Source organism: Tenrec ecaudatus, chromosome X (assembly GCF_050624435.1).
Source record: "Tenrec ecaudatus isolate mTenEca1 chromosome X, mTenEca1.hap1, whole genome shotgun sequence".
Lineage (NCBI taxonomy): Eukaryota > Metazoa > Chordata > Mammalia > Afrosoricida > Tenrecidae > Tenrec > Tenrec ecaudatus.
Window position 1 is genome coordinate 15,857,994 of NC_134548.1, and position 22,258 is coordinate 15,880,251.

At 48.7% G+C, this 22,258-nt stretch overlaps 1 protein-coding gene across 1 annotated transcript in view; it reads right to left on the minus strand.

Annotated features, from left to right (window-relative positions):
- Window positions 1–21,466, minus strand: part of MAP3K15 (mitogen-activated protein kinase kinase kinase 15) — a 95,739-nt gene extending 74,273 nt beyond the window's left edge. The window contains exons 1-3 of the mRNA XM_075538821.1: window positions 21,157–21,466; window positions 6,420–6,559; window positions 2,981–3,004 (exon numbers count right to left, since the gene is read on the minus strand). Of these exons, the coding sequence (XP_075394936.1) occupies window positions 2,981–3,004; window positions 6,420–6,559; window positions 21,157–21,466 (474 nt within the window). The remainder of the gene's footprint in view (window positions 1–2,980; window positions 3,005–6,419; window positions 6,560–21,156) is intronic.
- Window positions 21,467–22,258: the final 792 nt, after the last annotated feature.

Here is a 22,258-nt window from a genome sequence, read left to right on the forward strand (position 1 = left end):
ATGGATTATGATAAGAGTTATATGAGACCCTAATAAAAAGATTTTTTTTAATTATCAAAGGATCAAGAGTGGGAGAGTGAGGTTGGGAGGGGGGAAAAGAGGAGCTGATACCAAGGGTTGAAGTAAAAAGAAAATGTTTGGAAATGATAATGGAAACATATGTACAAATGTTCATGATACAGTTGATGTATGCATGGTTTTAAGAGCTGTAAGAGCTCCCAATAAAATGTTTTATTTTTAAAAAGTAAATAAATAATGAATCCTCTCTTCAGAGCAAGTAAGATGTGTAGGAATTTATTCTAGCCAACTTCTTAATGAGAATGTGTTTGACCTTCTGGAAGCATTTTTGGGTGGTGGTGGTGGTGGAATAATGCGATGATACCACAAAGCATTGAATCCATCAACCAACTGCATCCAAAGGGGTGTGTATATGTCAGATGGATGAAAACTCACTGCCATCGGGTCAATTCTGAATCAAATCATAGCAACCCTATAGGACAGGGTACAACTGACCCTTGCAAGTTTCTGACACCGGAAGTCCCTGTGGGAGTAAGAAGCCTCGTCTTTCTCCTGTGGAGCAGCCTGTGGTCTCTAATTGTTGATCTTGTGGGTAGCAGCCCAAAGCGGGACCACACCACCACCAGGGCTGCTCGGAAGGCCAATGGGAGATGGTTTAATAGTAGTGCAAGCCACACTGCTCAGTGCTAGTGAAGTAGCAATTCTGGACAGCGGGCGGAGACAGGCCACTGGGGAGCTTTGATGGTGGGATACAGGCATCCCAGTGGCAGCAATCAGTTTGCTATAACCAAGGCTGGTGGTTCGGACCTACCCAGCAGTTCTGAGAAACACTCAGGAGCAAGATGCATGGTTTAGGTTTAGTTCCAGCTACAAGAAAAAGTGAAGAGCCAGCACTTGGTGGGACTGCTTCGCCTCTCCGAGTCTCGCAAGTATTCCGCCTTTGACAGGGTGCTCTCTTTCAGTGGAAAACTCTTGGCATTTTCCTTCTCTGACAGGTTCGCATCTTACACAGCTTCTGACTTTCACAGAGCTTGCTGTCTAGTGCTGTGTGGCCACCACATCTCCCAGTATTTTTCCTGGAGGACAGGAAGGGTCCATGTCGCCGCATGTCTTCTCTGGTGAGGCTGTGTAACTTCGAGGAAATGAGTCACCAAGTCAGTGGACAAACCTACTTCTGTGCCAATGGGCACTGAAGAGAGATACCCCTCAGTCTTGGGATCTGTGTGCTGCAAAGAACTCCAAGCCCTCAGGTGCCGAGTCTATCGAGTCTCCGAGTGAAGCCCTAGAGTCTCCAAGACTGTCCACTTTGTCCCTCAGAGAAGCTGGTGGCTTCATGTGGATCGTGGTCCAATGCCTACCCACCGCACTACCGCATTTCTCAAAAGAAATGGTTCTGTAATGTCTCTATATTATATGATAGCCTTATTTAAAACATCCCCAACTTTAAATACTTAAAACAAACCACAAGTTGTTGTTGCATTTGTGATCTTGGCCCATTGGTGAAGAAGCTACCATCGCATATGCAACTTGTTACATCCCCCCCCCCCCCATCCTTGAGTGCCAAGACAATGGGGAAAGGAATGCTATGGCCTTTTTGATAAACTGAATTGGAGTCACTATTTTTTTTTAAATTCTAAACCTTTCATGCCAACATTCTGGGGGATTTGGCTCACTGCTGTTCTGTGCCCTATACAGTTCTCACCACTGAGGACTACATGGCAGTGATCTTGGGCACATGTGATCTTGAAATAAAGTACCATGTTTCTAACATTAGATGTTTGGTCTTAATATATGGGATTTTGAAAGGTAACCTTTTCACTTGCCTCTTCAGGCTTTCTGGTCACCCCTTATTTTAAGGTACAAATTCAATTTAAGGTACAATTCAGAGTAAGAAGGGGACATTTGTCTGAAGTGCATGGAAGCGGTGACTCCCAAACGTTTGCAGGTGGTACCGCCCCTAGACCTAGCTTGGATGGCTAGGGCTGAGATGACCAGAATGCAACCAGAGAGAAAGGTGTCTGACGCTGTGAGTTGGTGTAAGTGGCTCAAATCTGATGGCTTGCTCTGCTTAGGACTTTTCTTATGGATGCAGCTGGCCACAGTGCCCACCAGACATGAAGATTCTTCAGATCGAGGAACACATTTGTCTCCTCGGCGTACTGGATTGATGGGGACAGGCAATGTAAAAACCGCCTATCTAAAATGAAGGGAGATAAAAGCATGAAGTGGCTGGCTTACAAGCTTTTATGGGTGTATTCACATTCAAAGGATTAAAAGGGGAACAGTTAATCCTTCATGCATGAAAAGGACCATGGCTAGAAGAGCCAGGGGGTGACCTGTAATGCAGCCAATATTAATCTGACTTGACTCTTCATGTTGCTCCCATGATGCTTTTGCAGACAGAAAAAGAATGGTCTCTCTTGTGCTCCTTGTCTTAAATGTAACTCTTGTGTAAGGAGTAATGTTTTCTCCTTGGAAGATTCAGACAAACACAGGGACTATTACTATGTAATTGCAGGGACCTTTAAGACTTCAGTACAGGAATGGGACAAAATGAAGTACAATTGCGTTCACTTCTTGTCCGAGAGTGGCAGGGAATTTGGGATTAAGCTCTGACATTAATGGCGATAACAAGTTAAAGTTTCTCATCATTAGGGGGAACTTTGTTGGGGACAGGTGGCAGGTACAGGCTCTGGCAAGAAAAAAAAAGTCACAGAACTACCGTACCCCTTCAGAAGGTACAACCTGAACAGATCCAGCCCCCAAACCTTGCCATATGGCCCACAGCTCCTAGGCCTGCCCCAGAGCGAGCTGAGCTAGCTTCAGGAGAGGGTTCTCCTGAGAAGGGCAGCGTCAACCGGCAAAGTTCGAAACGGTTATTTGCTGTCTACATCCTTCTCACACACCAAAAAAATTCTTATTTCACAATTAAAGCTTAAAACCAACTAAACATAATACTTACTGTGTTTTTCAGGGTGACCATATCCTGAAAAGACAAAACAAATAGAAGGTTTAAGAGGTTTCTCAGCCAGTTTATTTCCACGAGTATTAGTCAGTACCGTCTCCCCTCCCCCCGCCCCCCATCATTCAGCTCTTATCTCAGAGCAAGAATCAATCTTCTGGAAGGCCCTGAAAAGGTTCCAGCTAGGACGGACCCTGGAGCATTATAAAACTCAGTCTAGGGGAAAGCGATCATATGATTGTTGAGCTTTGGAAGGACTAGGAGGGGAGGAAGCCTTCATGCTTGTGAGGCATTTCTCATAGATCATGGAATGGTTGTGTTCTCCAAGCAGATCTGTTGAAGTTTCAATCCCTGGGACCTCTGGAACATGATCTTGCTCCGAAATAGTCTTTGAAGATGTTATTAGTTAGTGTGAGGTGGGTCCCAACTGCATGGTATCCTGAGCGGTATCTAGGAAAAGAGGGGACAGAGGGTAGGTAGCCATGGCATCTGAAAAGCCAAGGAACTCCTGGGCCCAACGGAAGCCGAGAGACATGGGACAAGTTCCCTTAGAGATGCTGAGAGGAGTGGGCCTTGCCGGCCTTCAAAACAGAGAATATTACCTTCCAATCTACCCAGGGTGTGGAACGTATTCCAGCAGCCCTGGGAACAATGCACCACAGCAGTGGCAAGGATTTTTGCCTTAAAGAGATGTTGCGATTCAGGTTTGGAGCCCATAATTACACCGTGTCTTCCCAGGGGTGAGGAGAGAAGTAGCCGGACATATGGTTAACCAGCACCAGTGAGTGATTCTTGGTTAACCAGCGAGAAGGCAACCTTCCTACAGCTAATGCTCCAATCCATGACACCCTTTCAGAATCTATGACACCCAGTTGCCTTAGCGTGATGGTTATGCAGAGCCTTTGGCTATGTCATTTGTACACTGAAAACCAACCTTGTCTCAAAGAGAGTCATTTCACCGAGCTGCTCTGGAAAGGGCAGTTCGTAGGTACTAAGAATTCTGGTATTTGATGACAAATGCAAGCGATGACAAAGTCTTCTGGTGATGTAATGGAGGAGCGTTTCCATTTGAGACCCTCTTTCCCCATCCCCCTACTGATGAAAACCTATCTATCTAGGTCATCAGGCTTTCCAGAAGGCACAGTTTGAGTTTTTCTAAAAAAAAAAAAATGTATTGAATTGGAAAAAAATAGTCTACCTTCACATTTCTCACCAAAACGCCTAAGTTCCTAGGTGTCTGTTTTCTAGGGCTGCCAGAACAAAATGCCACCAAGTGGGTAACTTCAAATTAAAGTTGAGCAATTTCTCATAGTGCTGAGATTAGAAGGCCAAGCCCGGGTTTACGGCCATGTGGATCCCCTTCCATGAGCACCTTGCCTGGATTCTGCCCTCAGTTGCATATAGAGACCTCCGTGTTTATGTGGCATCTGTCTCTGCCTTCCTTTGATAAGGCACCACCCTCGGAGAGGATTAGGTTTTGGGGCCACTCTACTTCGGTTTGACCTCATTAATGTAAAATAAAAGTCATATGCAAACAGCATTACCTACAAAAGGTATAAAGATTAGAGTTTCAGCTTATAGTTTGTTTTTTTTGGGGGGGGAAGGCAATTCTATCCCTAATTAAATTACACATGTGTGTTTTAAGGGTTATGTATTTATAACTATCTCTGGGATAATCAAGCTAAGGTGGGGGGTGCAATACTTAAATAGTTAAGTCATTTAGATGGATTTTATAGCCTTTAGGGACACTGTTCTACATGTCAAAATACAACAATGTTCCTTTGGTCACTGTTTTCAGTGGACTGACCGGTGCTCCCCAAAGTTCGTGTCCATCTGGAACCCCAGAAGGTGACCTTATTTTGAAAAAGGGTCCTCCAGGATACAGTTTGAGATCGATTTGGCTAGGGTGGGCAATAAATACAGTGGCTGGCATGTGATAGAAAAGGGAGAAGTGGATACAGAAGGTGAAGTAAGCGTGGAGGCAGGTTGCGGTGATCCGTCTAAAAGCCAAAGAATGCCTAGGATTGCCAGTAACTACGACAGCCTGGAAGACAGCCATGGACCGACTCTTCCTTAGAAGTCCCCAGCAGGAATCAGTCAGGCCAACACCTTGCTTGTGCGTGTCTAGCCTCCAGAACGAAGAGAGCAGAACCTTGTTGTTCTAGCCCCCGCTCCCCACCCACTCTGTGTTCTCCCAGCAGCCCTAGGAAACAAGTACAAGTTGCATATGAATTCCTTCTTAAAATGCAGGATTGCGCTGTGATTAGAGTCCCACTGCTACATAAAGAATAGGTCAGGTGTAGAGTACACAGAGGTTTTACATTGGAAACAGATGCCATTTCCACCCGGAAATAATCGCACACCATTACAGAACCCAGAACAGCTGGTTAATTGTCAATCTCAAGCCAAACAAACAAAAATGCCTAGTGCTGGCAGCACATATTGTGCCATTCAAATAGTAGTATTTTTAACACTGAGGAAGCTGGACATATAGAAGTAGTGTCCGTGAAAGCTGCTTGGAACCACTGGTTTGCAGACCTGGTCGCACAGAGGTTAAAACAACAACAACAACAACACACAAACACACACACACACACCCAAAAAACCTAATACGCTCAGGTTCCATCTGCAGAGACTGCTGTAATTAGCAAGAGTTATTGGGATAGTTACACACTCCTTCAAGGGATTCTCAAGCCTAGCCAAGGTTGACAGCCATTTGAGAAAGACAAGCAATGCTTTATTCCTCACATGATCCGACATAGACCAAGATCTTCGGGGCAAGGCTAAGGTCTTCAAGAGCATCACTGTGGAAGAACTCACCTGTGACATTACAGGTCACACGTGTGAGTCAGGTGTACAATACATACCGTGGAGTAAAAAAAAAGTTATAGCCAACTTGCACAAATGCGTATTTAAAATTCCCAATAATCACTGAGCCTTGCAGAGACAGCTTTTCCATTTTACTTGACTTTAAATGGAGAATAAATTAGATTACGTATTAAGTCTATCATGAAACTTCTGAATCCACTTCGCCAACGTGAAATGTTTTCTCATATTACTGACCAAGTGGAAAGTGCATTTCTCTGTTCGGTGTATGTCTAGATCAAATCGACCAGAGCACGGGATTCAAAGAATATACTTGCTCGCATGGAAATGGAAGGCTTTTTGTGTTTGGGGATTTTTTTTTTTTTGCTTTCCCCTCCTTAAATGTCTACCAACATCCAAGTTGGCTACAAATACATGCTTTTAGCATGCTGGTGCCCACCGTGCCCAGGAAGTGGTCTGTTGAGCTAGAACCTGTGCTGGAAAGGAAGGAAGGAATTGCACAAACAAATCATAAGTGTTTTCCTCCATTTGTCTGCTGCAGTTACATTTCAGCAGAAGACCCAATTCTGCTTCCACACAAGGCAGTGCTCAGGAGAGCGTGAATACCCTTTACTTTCAGTGAGAGAGCGGTGTCCGTGTCGGTGTCATGGTAGAGGAGCACGTTGTTGGCCATGTCGAAGCTCTCGCGGACGCCCAGGTGGTAGAAGAGGGAAGGCTGTCGAGAGACATCACTCATGTCCACCACGGCGACATCTGCGGTGAATGGGGAGAGAGCAGCGTCAGGGGGGAAGGGCAGGGGTGCGGGGAGAAAGAGTGCGTCTACTGAAATCGACTTCTTGTCATTTAATTCCATATCATCACCCCAATGAGGAGTCAATCTGACTCACAGTTCTACCAGCAGCCTTTCAGGCCAAGCAGAAATGAGCGATAACTGGTTTCAAATTATCCCATGAACTGTAGAAGGCAGGCAATTGGGAAAAAACCACTAAAACACCTCCCTCTTCCTTGAAAGGGCTGGGGATGCAGCCTTCCTTACAACGGGCCGGTAGATGTGTTTTTACCGTGGTATTATGAAATGTAGGTACCAAAACTATATTTGGTCTCTAAGATTAGTGCAGAACCTGTATAAGGCAGGACAAACCCTACCTCTGTCAGAGAAAGAAAACACCTAGCTTTCCCTGAAAACGGACCAAGAGTAGAGCCGCACGCTGTCCAAGGCAGACATCTTGCCACCCCCCGAAACACAAGGCGACGGCGTGCTGGCTGTCACGGGTGTCACAGAACAATGAAGTGAAAACCAGTCACCCATCAGGCAAGCCAGGATCCAGAGCCTTCCAAATGCTGCTGGAGGCCCCAGCGGCCTCTCCCCTGCCCAGAGAAAACGGTGACCTCACATTCTGTACTCTTTCCCTGATTTGTATGTATGTGTTTGGGAATGGCCCCTGTGTTTCCTCATCTCTTCTCTCGTTGTCTCATTAAAATGAATCGCAGTGAATACTCCCCCACTCCAAAAAATAGGTCTAGGGTTTTTCCATCTATTTCTCCAACAATAATGCCCTTTCCTGAACAGAACCAACTCTTCCTTCTTGATCGCCACCAAGCATCAGTCCTGGGCGTGACTGCCGTTACCCATCCTGAACCCTAAGCATCTTTGACAGTGTCTACACATACACACATACACCAGGGGGACTGAGTTCACCTGCGGGGTGCTGACCAGTTGCTGTATAGAGAGCAGCGGTTCTCAACCTGTAGGTCTCCACCCCTTTGGGGGGTCAAACTACCCTTTCACAAGGGTCACCCAATTCATCCCAGTAGCAAAATGACAGTGATGAAGAAGCAATGGAAATAATGTGATGGTTGGGGGGTCACCAACACAGGAGGAACTGTGTGAAAGGGTCGTGGCATGAGGTAGGCTGAGAACCACTGATAGACTCATGTTTCTTTTCTTTAACCTTTCTCATTTCTTTTTCCTTCTTTTATGTACCCATTTTCTTATTCTTAGATAGGTTAGCTTTGTTTTTGTTTTTTTTAGAGAATGAATGTGCAGCGTTGATGACTTGCATCAAAGGCCACAGAATCAATCCATTCTTGAGGTGGCAGAAAATGCTTCTATTAAGATCAAGAGAGTAACCAGTGCAGCAGCTCTTGTCTCTGCCCAAGCAAATGAATGACTGGCCCGATGGGATCAGTAACACGTGAACGAGAATTTGGTGACAACGGCACCACAGGGAAAGCTTCCTGGCACTGAACTATAGATGGGGTCGTTACACTGGTGAAAACCTTGGTGTGTATATGTTCACAAGAAAACGTTTCCTCAGTAAGCGATTTGGATAGACAGACAAGATGGCAGAAACCTTAGAAAAACTTGCTCATGTCCCATACTTCCATTTCCCCCTCAGGCTTTCCGGCCTGCCCCTTCCCTCCTAAGTTCTTCCCAGATTGCCTGACCCTCTTGCCCCCTAGCTCTCCCTGTGCTTCAGACCAGCTTCCAGGCAGCCCTACCGACTTGGCCAAAAGGACAGGAGCATCATAATGAGAAGGGCAGGGTGGAGAGGAGTCACTTGGCAAAAGACAAGACCATCAAAGCGCGAAACTGATGGTTGTCAACGGGGCCTAGAAACCAAAGCACTGTTGATCTGCGTTCTTGTTTCAATAGGAACAAGACAAAAAGAAACCCGACCCAACCCACTGCCACTGAGTCAATGTGGTGGTGACCCCTCAACCATAACATTATTTCCGTTGCTACTTCATCACTGTCATTTTGCTACTGGGATGAATCGGGTGACCCCTGTGAAAGGGTCATTTGACACCCCCCCTCCAAAAGGGGTCGAGACCTACAGGTTGAGAACCGCTGCTCTATAACCCTATGTAGGACTAAACAGAACTTTCCCTGCTGGGGTTCAAAGGCTGTGGATCTTGACAGGAATTGACAGTCTCCCACAGAGTTGCTGGTGGGGTTTGAACCACTAGCTCTGGGGTTAGCTACCCACTAGCTCTGGGGTTACTGTCCCATTGAGGGAGCAAGTGCATTGGGACAACAAGATCAAGGGGCATGGTGGCCGAGGGAAGTGAACGATCTGTCACCCCTTACAACTTTGGAGGACCTGAAGACTTTGGACACCCATCAAGAGGGGTCACCAGCAGCCAGATTTGCAGTCTTTCCCCCGAGGAGGAGCGCTGAGGAAGTGGCAGCAGCGTACAGACTTAGCAGATGGCAAGCCCCACTGGTCACCATCAGCTGTCTGTTACGCTTTTCTCAAGATTGACTGGCCGGGACCTACATTCAAACTCCCCACTCACTGCCAGCAAGTCGATTCTCACACAGAGGGACCCTATACAGAAGAGACTAGAACTGCCCCTATGATTTCCGAGGCTTCAAATCTTGATGTGATACCAAGAGGGTGAGGGAAGACAGGGTGAACCGATCACAAGGATCTACCTATAACCCCCTCCCAGGGGGGATGGACAACAGAAAAGTGGGTGAAGGGAGACAGCAGTTGGTGTAAGACATGAAAAAAATAATTTATAAATTATCAAGGGTTCATGAGGGAAGGAGAGGAAAAAATGAGGAGCTCAACTAGAAAGAATATGTTTTGAAAATGATGATGGCAACAAATGTGCTTGACACAATGGGGGGAGGTATGGATTGTGATAAGAGCTGTAAATTTCCCAATAAAATGACTTTTTAACAAAGAAAGTGTATGGGGGGTTAGCACACATGGGACCTGATTGATGCCTCTGCATGGATGTGGCCTTCTCATAAGGAGGCCCGGGAACCTTCCCACCAACCTTGGATCCGTACAACCCTGCCCCCACTGGTCTGTGATCCTCCTGCATTCTGTATCACTGCGTGGCTGCATCGATCTGCATAGGGACTGACGGACAGAAGTTGGACTGAGCTCTCTTGATAAATAAGCCTGATCTAAAGCTCTTTCTTATACATTGGTGTCACTAGATTTGTTTCTATAGTCAACCCAGTCTCACACAGAAGGTCAATTAATAAAGATGGCTGACCGACGGCCAGGCAGATTGGTAGGAGACCCTGAGGACAGACGTGGAAATGCTGTTCCATTGACCTCTATACTTGCCAGCCTTCTAGCGATTCAGACTTCTGGCTCTGGGAACACTGGCTGCAGTTTCTCTCTCGGTTTTGCTTTTACTCTCCATCCTTCTCAAACTCTCTTGGCCCTCAGGCCCTCACAGTGACCCTATAGGACAGGGCAGGACTGCCCCTGAGGGTTTCCAAGACTACACATCTTCATGGGAGTGTAAAGCCTCCTCTTTCTCTTGTGGAGCGGCGGGTGGTTTCCAACTGCTGATCTTGTGGTGAGCAGCTGAACGCATACCACACAGCGCTGCTCTTTCTAATGATGTCTAAATCTTTCTTGACTAAGGATTTTGTGGTAAGGATTCCTGACGGGTTGGGGGACTCTTACTGTTTTCTCTGCACATTTGCTGGCAGCTTTGGAATTCGTTTCCCCGGAGGGCTGTAGAATACTCCCCAAATCCAACATTTGTTTAGCTTTCCAACACCTCTCCAAGACACCATTAGTTGAAGACTACAGGAAGGCAGAAAACAGTTGGGTATGGAGACTATGAAGACACCCAAAGAGAACAAAAAGATGATCCAATCCACAAATGGCCTTGAGCAAACACCTCACTGAACAGGCTATTGAAGTGGCCAACAGGTTCCCCAAGCCTTAGCCATGAGGGAGATGCCAATCGAAATCCCCTGGAGATGCTTTACCTACTCAAGCCAGTATTTTAAAGAAAATGACAGGTGTTGGCGAAGATATGGCCAAAGTAGAACTTTCATTCATGGTTAGTGGGAATAGAAAATGGTACAGCCACTGGGGACAATTTGGCAGTTCCCAGAAAAAAATTTAACTTACCGGATGAATCAGCATATGACTCATAGGGTCCAGCCACCCCAATTGTAGGGCTCGACCCAGAAGTGCAGGCAGGACTGCACACGGACAACTGCCGCCCAGGGTTCACCACAGCCAGCTTTTCCCAATCACCCACGGGTGGAAACATCCACACTGCCCATCAACAGCAACTGCCCACCCACAGGCGCCTGGATAAATGGAACTGCCTATAGGACAGTGGTTCACAGCCTTCCTCATGCCAGGACCCTTAAATACATTTCCTCGTGTGGTGGTGACCCCTCCCCCAACCATAACATGATTTCCATTGCTACTTCATCACGGTCATTTTGCTACTGTGATGAATCAGGTGACCCTTGTGCAAGGGTTGTTCAACAGCCCCCCAAGGGGTCACGACCCACAGGTTGAGAACCACTGCTGTGGGCGAACTAAGAGACAGCATGCCACAATAGGGGTGACGACCCCCCCCCTTTGCAAACATGATGCTGAGGAAAAGCAGTCTGTCACAAAAGGACAAACCAGTCGGATTCCCTTATGTGAAATAAACAAATACAAAGGCACTAAAATGTAGTGGCCCCACCCCCAAAGTGAGGCGGGAAGGCGAGATTTTGCTCAGGAGGCACTGAGGTGACATGCGCGCCGGAGCTGTGCGGACAAGGTAAGCAAGAACAGCTGTGCCACCTGAAGCACGTCATTCATGGCTTGCCATGTACAAATGGTGGCATGGATAGATTTTGTGTGTGCATTTTCCCAACAACAGAGAGGGTGGGGCCAGGGCGGACGGAAACATCTAACTAGCCCAAGTGAATTCTGGCATGTGCAAGGTAGTGACCACACAAGGCAAGTCTCCTGTTCCCGACCAGTTTACCCTGTCTGCGTTTGAATAAACAAAGGGGGTGCGGACCGCATTTTCCCCCTGGAGGTTAAAAATATAGCTATTGATTGAGACCGATGAGAAAAAAATGGCTGATGGGGGTGGGTTTGTCCCCAAGAAATCAAACAGAATGAACAGTCTTGCATGCTAAATACTGGCAGTTCCATCAGTCCTTGCAACCGATTCACAAACAAGGCTTCATCCAAAGGCATTATGAGGGCAAGAGGTGAGTGTATTAGGCAGCTGGGAAATAAGCTGGGCCCATTACTAAAAGGACTGAATTAGCATGTAAATGTTTACTGCTGTCACTGACTGAAACTCAGGAGAAATTCCATAGGCCTTGAAAGAAAACCTTTAGCTAAAAACTTATCAGGGGTCCACAAACTGCGGCCTCCCGAGGACATTTATCCGGCCCACCGGGTGTTTTTCCCCCTTTTGTTTTTACTTAAAAATAAGATATGTGGAGTGTGCATAGGAATTTGTTCAGTTTTTTTTTTTAAACTACAGTGCGGCCCTCCAACGGGTCTGGAAGACGGACAGTGAACCGGTCCCCTGTTTAAAAAGTTTGAGGACCCCGGGAAATGATCAGGTCCCAGAGGGAAGGGACTTCCTTAAGGGTTGGCTGAGATGAAATTGGGTCCCGAGCTACCAAACAGTGCAGGGCAGGGACACTGAAAACACCCTCCAGACGTCCCGATGGCCAGGAAAATCCCTGTGAGGAACTCCTTGCGAAGAGAACCAGATCACCTCAGTGTAGGGGGTTCAAGATTATTCCCCAAGGCAGGTATTGCCCTGACCTGTTGAACCCAGCGGTACTGTAGTACTGCTTTGCATTTCCCTGTGGATCTTCTAGATGTTTAGGCAGCTTATGCAGCGCCCTATGTAAGGTTGCTACGCATCCGAACCCGTGGTGGTATTGAGCTTGGGAACTCGGCTAGCAAAAGGCAGACACAGTAATGACAACACCATGGGAGGATTATAAAGACGAGCATAAAAAGGCGAATATCAGGGGCTTCCTTGTTCCCCTGTTGTTTCAGTGAGAATTCGCTGATGAGACACTGTCTCACCTGTCGAGCAGCATAGAAATCAGGACATTTGCCTCCAGAACCTGGGCACCTTCATGTTTGCAATGGGAGCACCCAGGAGGACCACCTCTCAATTGAGAGCAAGGGCTTCCGCATAGCTACAGGGATCTGATCATAAAGGTAGTAGAAAATTAGCAACTCGCCAAAATAATTCATAAATTCTCAAAGGTTCATGAGGGAGGGGGAAAAATGAGGAGCTGATACCAGGGGCTTACATGGAGACCAAATGTTTTGAGAATGATGAGGGTAAGGAATGTACAAGTGTGCTTTATACAATTGATGTATACATGGGTTGTGATTACGAGTTGTATGAGCCCCCCATAAAATGATTAAGAAAAAGAAAATTAGCAACTCTATCTGGAAAACCTGGAGTGAATGATTGAATGACTTCTAGCTACCCCACCACGTGACGGGTCAGGTTCCATCAGGGAGGGCCTGGGATGCAGCCCACCCCTGGGGCAGGTGTGCTGTGGTGTCCGTGTGGTGTGGGTGGGTGTCAAGGTTTTCTTGATTGGGAGTAGATTTTTTTTTGAGTCATTTTACCCCCAACACTATAAACAGAAGAATGGCTACACCAGTTGTACTGGGGGAAATCCCAACCAAGCCTACCCTACTGCCATTTAGCAAAATTCCACCAGGTTTGGGGTGGGGGGCAAGGAACAGGACTTAGCATGAAAGAGAGCAATGGCACAAAAAGGCACAAAGCAACAGGACAGCGTGGTGCGTGGACACCCAGAATCCCTTGCATGCATTTTAGCCCAGTCCCAGGGAGCTTTCCCAGTCTCCTTCAACCGCCTTTTTTGATCAGAACTTAAATCTCTCCTGCCTTGAAAAGCTTTAAAAATAAACGGTATTGTTTGTACTTCAAGATGTGTTTATAAGGTTGACTAATAGGAACTGAAGCCCCATTTTACCCTAGTAATACCATATATACTTGAGTATACGCTGGCCCGAATATCAGCCAGGGCACCTAATTTTACCACAGAAACAGCATTTAAAATGTGCTGGAAAACTCGGCTTATACTTTAGTATATACGGTAATTCACAGCACGAAGGGGACCAAGTCAGCCACAAATGCCCATTCAATCTACACTGCGCTCAAAGCTCAAGCATCAACGCCTCCCATGCTGCAGGTGCGATGCTTCCTTGCTCAGTCAGTCCCGCCCGTGTGAGGGAGGGTGAGGAAAGTTCCACTCAGGGCTGAGCCAGTGGCAGCAGCGGCAGCAGCTGTTCAAGGACCAGAGAGCCAGCGGCCAGGTGCAGCAGAGGTGCGACCCCAGCCTCATGGACCTGCTTCTCGAACGTGCACGAGTGCTGCGTGGCCGGGGCCCACAGGGCTACTGTCCCCCAGCAGCAAGAAGAGAGAGAAAAGGCTCCAGCTTTCATCTCTTTCTGCACTTGATTTCAAATAAAACCCCCACATAGCAGAGAAAGGACTTGGTGGTCGAAAGCGTGGACAAACAGCAAAAACAAACAAGCCATAGCCTATAGTGACATCACAAAATGGAAACTCCCGTCTGTGTCCATGCCCCTGTGTCCAGTGAAAGCACTCCTAGTCACTCTGTCCTATCTGCACCACTCAGAGCACGTCTGATTCAGAGCTGTGTCATTGGAATGGCTTCTTTAAAAACACAGAATTGCCCCAGCCACCATTTTCCACGTGGTTCACCAAAAAGCTACATTCTGGGTTCCTTTTGAGGACACCAGACAAGTTTTGCTTGGTCTCAACAGTAGCAGCCAAGTGGCAGACATCGCTCCACTTGGGGTTCATCTAGAATCACACGAGACAGAAGCAAAGACAAACCGATCTGCTCCCTCCCATGGAGAAGCTTGCTGGATGCCAAACCGTGTTGCCTCTTGTTGTCAAGGCCATTCTGATTCATAGCGACCCTATGAGACAGAGTCGGCCTGGGCCCCTAGGGGGTTTCCAGGCTGTCAATCTTACAGGAGCAGACGCAGCCTGGCCTTTCTCCTAAGGAGCAGCTGGTGGATTCGAATGACCAACCTTTCCAGTTAGCAACACAACCTGTAACTCGCTACATCACCAGGGCTCCTCTGTCACAAGAAAAGGCACTGCCACCGAGTCGATTCTAACTCTTGGTGGCCGTTTGGGGCAAGGTAGGACTGCCCCTGTGGGTTTCCAAGATGGTAACTCTTTATGGAAGCTGAAAGCCTCATTCTTTCTCCCGCAAAGCAGCTGGTGGTTTCAAACTGCTAACCTCATAGTGAACAGCCCAACGCATATCCCACTACACCATCAGGACTCCTCTCCTCAAACAACAGTGTGCACCTGCTTCAGCTAGCCTACAAACTCAATATAAAGACTTAAAGACACAGGATTGGATGTGTTTCCCAGGGACTGGCTGCAAACATGGCTGGAGGAGGGGGCAAACATCGGAAGCCGGGTCCCCACAGGACAACAGTAATTCAATAGGTTTCACAAATGAAAATAAGAAAAACCCAAACGGAGCAGCTATCTCATGCTTGAGATGGTTCCCAATAGGGCTGTTCTTGTCATTTTCAAGGTTAATAACTAACTCAAGCCACCTGAGAATTAGCCACTCAGGGGACGCCTGAACTTCACTTGGTCACTACCTGGAAAGGAAGCCAACATCGTGAAGGTGGTACACTAGTGGGGGTGGGGGGTTGATGTTTGACCTCCATACAGCATCCTGTGACAGCCTCCAGGGAGAACAGGTAAAAATGTTTTGGCAAGCATGTGACCAGGTGAGCTTGGTTCCCTTCCTGTGGACCTTTCCCAAGGTTTCACTGGCCCTGAGCACGTGGAAAGAAGCAGGAGAAAAGAAGTAGAGGCAGTTGCCCGCCGGAGATGTGGTCCAAATTCCACCTGAGTCGAGACTGACTTCTCTGTGGAGATGGGCAATTAAACAAAAGGAGTCGAAGTAGACAGAGAAGGCATTTCATGTGGGGAAGAAAAGAAAAAAAAAAAGAGGGAGCCCTGTTTTGCTCTCCAGAGCCCGGAAGTAACCAGGTAAAACCAGGACATCAAACCACCACTGTGTCCACATATCAGAGCTTAACATCGGCCTGTGGCTGTCCTGCAACTCATCAAGCCACTCAGGCACTGGTGACATCATCTCAGGTACAGGCTCGAGTTTCTTCCGAGAGAGAAATTTTTGTCTATAGGGCTCTTGGAAGAAGTAGAGTGGGGTACTCCTTGGAATGGAGGACGGTGATGAAACATACAACTTTCCTCTTTAATGCTTGCCCCCCCCACTATCATGACCCCAATCCTACCTCACAAATCCAGCTAGACCAGAGCACTACCTGCGTACAGATCAGAGCTGGAAACACAGGGAAATCCAGGACAGATAATCCCTCAGGACCAATAATGAGAGTAGTGATACCAGGAGGGGAAGGGGAATGTGGGGTAGAAGGGGGGAACAGATCACAAGAATCTACCTAACCCCCTCCCTGTGGGTGAAGGGAGACATCAGTCAGTGTAAGACATAGAAAAAAATGTATAAATTATCAAGGGTTCATGAGGGAGGGAGGGGGAAAAATAAGGAGCTGAAAATATTTTGAAAATGATGATGGCAACACAAATTGTGCTTGACCCAATGGATGGATGGATTGTGATAAGAGCTGTATGAGCCGCCCCCCCCCAATACAATGATTTTACAAATAATAAATGAAGATGACAATTGATTGCCTTCTCACAAGGACTTTGGACATGTCTTCCGGAAGAGATCAGCCCCTGGAGGGGGCCATCGATGCTTGGTAAAGCAGAGGGACCTGGGGGAGGGGAGGGGGATGAGACCCTCAATGCAATGGATTAGAGCGGAACAGCCAAAAATGGGCTCCAATGTAACCATTGTGGGAATGGGGCAGGGCCAGGAAGTGTTGTCCACGGGGTTTCGGCCCCCAGCTGGAACCGACTGGCCAGCGCCTAACAACAAAAACGGCCTCAAACAAGATGTCACAAACGGTCCCTGGGGGTGGGGGAGGGGGGAATCACAGTCAGCCCTATAAGCCTTGCTGTGCTTTGAGGAGATACGGAAGGCTCGAAAGTTTATAGCCATGATCCCTCACTCCGCCCCAATATATGTGGCCTTCACCATAGCCAAGGCGGTGACGATCGAAACGCTCACCCACAAAGAGCTATGAAGGCTACATACGTGCTATGGCATGACGGACCGTGGAAAGGGCACGTGGAGAGAAGTCAATCCCCAAAGAGAAAACGGGGGAGAGACTTCCAGAACGTCATGGAAAATGGGATGAAAAGGTATTGGAATCTTTCTGCAAATCCTGGGAAGCCCCCTCGCACGGTGTGCTCCCGCTTCCGTGGACTATGGAGAGGAAGAACTCCCATCGTTCACGGCTGGTGACCAGGGCAGGTGAGAGGAGGAACGAGGGCAGCCATGCGTAGGAGGCACGGAGCTTCCTGCGATGGAGGATGATGGGAAGATTTGGAAATCGTGATGGTTGAACATGATGAATGCTAATTAGTGTCGAGGTATTGTACCTTCAGAAAACATCGACATGGCAAAGGGTTGTGGGTGTGAGTGTGTGCATAGCACCAGCAACCAGGACCAAGGGGGAAATGGCAGTTGAGGCCCTGCTCCCCAACAGTGGCCCTGTCCGCCTGGGAAGCAAACCTTCTCAATCTCGGCAGCCCAAGCTGGCAGCCTCTTGTGGCGCTGGAGTCCTGGCAAATGTGAATCCCTCATTATTTTTATTACTGAACTGTAACTAATGAAAGTGTCCATAACCCGCATGTTCTAACAGCCTAGAACAGGAGTCGGCAACTTTTGAGACAGAAGAGCCAATCCTGTCCCTCACAACAATTTAGAATCATTCAAGAGCCAGAAATAAATATCTTTTTTTACAAACACAATCACTATTATCTGAATGATCATTTTCATGTTTCTCGTCCCTGCAGCGCCACATATGCGCCAGGCTTTCGAGCGGCCCTTTGCCGACCCTAGAGTTGAGAATGTAAGGGCAAGCCCCTCTCCCTTTAGAGCGGTTCTCAACCTGTGGGTCGAAGGACCCTTTCACAGGGGACCCCTGATTCATAACAGTAGCAAAATGACAGTTACTAAGTAACAACAAAAATATTTTTATGGTGGGGGGGGACACCACAACATGAGGAACTGTATCAAAGGGTCGAGGCATTAGGAAGGTTGAGAACCACTGCTCTAGTGGAAGTCAAAACCTGATTGTTGGGGACCAGGAAACCAGGGATGGCGGGGTACCTGTTTAACCCCTAAACCCACTGAGGGGAGCCTGTTACAAATCTATGATGACAATTTGAATGATGCAATACCAAATCAGGAACCCTGGAGGGACACTGGGACACTGTGGTAAGTGTGGGCCACTAACTAGTCGAAAGGCCATCCATCACTTGGAACCAGCCATCCACTCCACGGTGAAAGATGTGGTGGTCTGTCTCTGTAAAGATCTGCAGCCCTGGAAACCTTGTAGGGAGTCCCAGACCAAATTGCCTTGCTGGCAAAAAAAAGGATGCATCCAAGACCCAAATTTGAAAAAAAGCTGCCCTGGAGTCGGTTCTAACACAGGGTGAGCCCTGTGTCTGATAGAACTGGGCTCCGTCCGGTTGTCCATGGCTAAAGGCTTTTTTGCAGTCAGTTGCCAGACCTTTCTTCTGAGGCACCCCTGTATGGGCCTGAAGCTCAGCAGCTGAGTGTTGCTAACTATTTGCATCACCTAGGGCAGGGATCCTAAAACTTTTAAAACAGGTGGCCAGTTCACTCTCCCTCAGATCCCCTGGAGGGCCAGACTATCGTTTTGGTTTTTTTTTTAAACTATGAACAAATTCCTATGCACACTGCACATACCTTATTTTGAAGTAAAAAAATAACAAATGGGGCAAAAACACCTGGCGGGCTACATAAATGTCTTTGGCGGACTGCAGGTGGCCCGCGGGCCGCAGTTTGAGGATGCCTGACCTAGGGAGACAGTAAGAAGTTGAGGCTTTCTATTCCCGTGAAAAGTTCCAGTCTTGGAAACGGAAAGGGGCACTGCTACCCTGTCCTCTAGGGTCCCTCTGAGTCAATACTGACTTGATGGCAGTGAGTGATAGGAAGATACTTGAGGGAAAGCCCCACAGGGGCAGTTCTGTCTTACAGGGTTGCTACGAGTCCTAATCAACTCGATGGCAGAGAGTCTGAGGGAGCAGCAAGGTCAGCAGTTTGAACCCACCAGCTGGGAGAAAGATGAGACCTTTTTCTCCCATAAAGATAGACAGTTCTATAAAAAGAAAGAGTTTGATTGATATGGGGGTGATCGTACAATTCGCCTTGATGTGGCTGAAGGATTAAACTATTGAATTATATGATATGTAAATTACTTGCCAATAAAAATGTTGGGGAGGGGATTGATAGCTTTGGAAATCCATAGGGCAGTTCGGTCTACTCTGCCACCCTTACAGGGTCATTCGGAGTTAAATCAATGCAATGGTAGTGAGTTTGACTGGTTTGGTTAGGGTGGTACTCAAGACCAAGCCAAAATTATACTCAAAAGAGGTGCACGGTACTGCCAACAGACAAACCCACGCAGTCTGAACTCAGACGAGAAAGGTACTTCAGCTCGCCATGTAGCCTTAAATTCCCATCTGACCTGCACACCCAACCAGCTCCCAGAGCTGCAGCTGTCCGTGAGGCCCAAAGGGTTTTTCTCACCTGATGGGGAGGAGAGCTTGCAAAAACGGACAGTGGTTCTGGGTGAGGGGGTCTCCGCCCACTTTCTAGAGGAAATTGAGAGCCATCAGAAAAGTCAAGAGACACCTCCCGGCATGAACTAATCACTGCAGACGAGGGTGCTACAGCAAGGTGTGGTGAAGAAAGCAGACGGCTAGCTATCAATCAGAATAGGGTCTTAAAGGCGTGTATTCAAACAAGCAGCCATGTAAGTGAGGAGTCAGCTGAGCCCACATGGAAGAAGCACACCCGCTTATGTGATCAAAGGACGACAATAACAAAATATGACAAAGGGAAAATGATCAGAGCCTAAATAGTGAATACCCAATTTGTGGAAGGCTGTAGGGGGCAGTGGGAGCCCAAAACCCATCTGCAGCATCTCAGATAAAGCCGCAGGCCGATCCCCTCTAGCCACGGGCAAGGGTCTGGAACAGCCTGACTGTCAAACATGGGCCATTGCAGTCCTGATGAAGCGGGACAACACTTGACACTGGGCCAGGTGTCCTCCCTCGCGACCCAATTTGAATTTGTCCTAGGTGCAAGGGTTTCCTGCTTGTTCCATGACAAAAATTTCTTTCCTGGCCTTTTAAAATAGGGATGATGGTTTTTTTCTTTCTTACTCATTTTTTAGTATTTTTATCTTCCTATTAATATTAGTTGATCCATACCACGGTATTTTGTTTTTGCTCTTGACTGTTTTTTTCCCAGTCTGTGAAGCACAGAAGGAGCAGATGAATAGCAATAAGAACTGATGCAAGGGTTGGTAGGGGTGAAGGGGGGGGCGGGAGCTGGGGATTTCAGGAGTAAACAACGAAGGTGGGAGGTGAGAGGGAACACTAGAATTGATTATGATTACACAACTCATTTTAAAGCCGGGTGGGGGGGTTGGTTGAAAATGTTCTAAAATTGATTGGGGTCATGATTGTACAATTCGTCGTGATATGACTGAAGTATTGAATTGTGTGATATGTGGATTAAGTGCCAGTAAAACTGTTGAAAAGACAAGGCAGGGATGATAGTGTCTTCCCAAAGGTGATGAGCCCAGAAAACGCGCTGAAGCGATTCTACTCTCCGGGGCAGCTGGATGTCAGAATCCACCTCGACAGCAAAAGCAGCTGCTGCCACTTATTGAAACAAGACCGCCACCCCCACGTTCCAGGTGGGCCAGCTTTGCTTTGGGGGCCAACCCAAACTGCCCTCGGGCAAATGGAGAATCCCCAGAAGCGTCTCTCACTGTCCTTTTCCAAAGTACTCCACCTCCATGCACAGACAGTCCCGCAAATGCCCCGCGCCACCGGAGTCCTTAAGCACTCTCACTACAGGGACCTCGGCCATCTAGTCCCGCCTGAACCCCTAATGCTTGAGCACTCAGGCTGGACCCAGCGAGTCCTCGCAAAGCACTGGTTCCCATCCCTGGCTGCTCTAGGAGCTCACCTAGGAATCGCTGGACAGCAAGAAGCTTGGGATTGGGAAGCCACAGGTCAGGGCGGCGCCCGGCTTGCCCATGGCCGGCGGCTGGGACTCCATAAGCTCCCCAGGTGATTCTATTGTGGATGGCGGGGGGAGGGGAAGGGGGACGGAGAGGGGCCGTCTGTGGGCATCTGATGGAAAGGAGGCTGAAGAATCAAGGGTCTAAATGTCAAGGTGGGACGTGATCTTTTCCGGAACTGAGTCCAACACTCCCGCCTCTCCCCTCCCAACAGTTCTGTGACCCAGTCCAGGGCGCGAGGATGGGGAGGGGACCGCCCGGGGAGGAAGGCGTGCTGCCAGCTACCTGGCGAAGGAGCGGAAGCCGGCGGGGTGGGGTGGGGGCCGCCCTCACCTGCGTCGTAGAAGGCGTCCAGCACCGCGGTCTCCCCAAAGTCGAGCTCCCCGAAGGGCACACACACCAGCTGGGCGCCCTCGGCCTCGCACGCCCGCAGCAGGCACTGGCGCGCCCCCGCCTCCGGGCCGCCCGCGGGGCTCTCGCTGCGCACATACACTAGCCGCAGGGCCCGCTTGGGGCGGCCCGCACTCTCGGCCGCGGCACCTTGGGCGGCCTCTGCTGCCGCGTCCTCGGCCACGGCCACCGGCGGCGGGCACTGCGGGGCCTCGGCCGGCGCCCCCGCCGGGGATGGTTCACCACTCTCCATGCACCCGGGAGCCTCGGGCCCGAGGCTGTCGCCCGCACCTGCTGCTGCGCGACTGGGACGCGGAGGCCGCCGACGTGCACCCCGCGCGGCCGGCGGAGCGCCGACCGGCTGACCCCGGGGCCCCTTGAAGGCGCGGGGCGGGGACATCTGGGCGAAGCCGCGGGGAGGAGGCCCGCAGGGCGGCGGGGCAGGAGTAGAGGGCGCCCCCTGCCGCCTCCCCCGCCAGCGTCGAAGCATCCAGCCCACCAGTACAAACGCTTGCTTGCTTGATTGATTGATTGCCTGCTTGCTTGTTTTTTTTTTCCTGTCTCCCCCCTCCCCTCGCCATTCGAGGCTTTTGAGAAAGCGACTTGCTTTCTCTGCAACCTTATCCAAGGAGCGCTGGTTGGAAATAAATCTTCTTTTCTTACCAGCGCTGGTTGGAAATAAATCTTCATTTCCAAACCTAATAGCAAAGGGCTTCAAAAAGTGTATGGGAGCATTTCATTATATTTTCATTCTATTTTTTTTCCTTCCAGGAAGAGTTTTGCCGCCTTCCTGGGACAGACGTCTTTGTAGCCCAGCTCTAGGGTCAGCACGTGCTTGTGGAAAGCACCTCAGCTGTTGTGCTGCCGGTCTAAGTTCCCAAGCATGTGTTCCCTTGGGCGGGGGGGGGGGGCTCGCTTGCCCTGACTTCACAGTGACTTTGGCTGAGCACTAGAAGGCCAACCAAGTGCCCACCCTGCCTGTGAACTGCTGTGAATCCTTCAGGGTCTTTACTCTCTCTCACCCACCCGTGGTTCCGACCAAGAT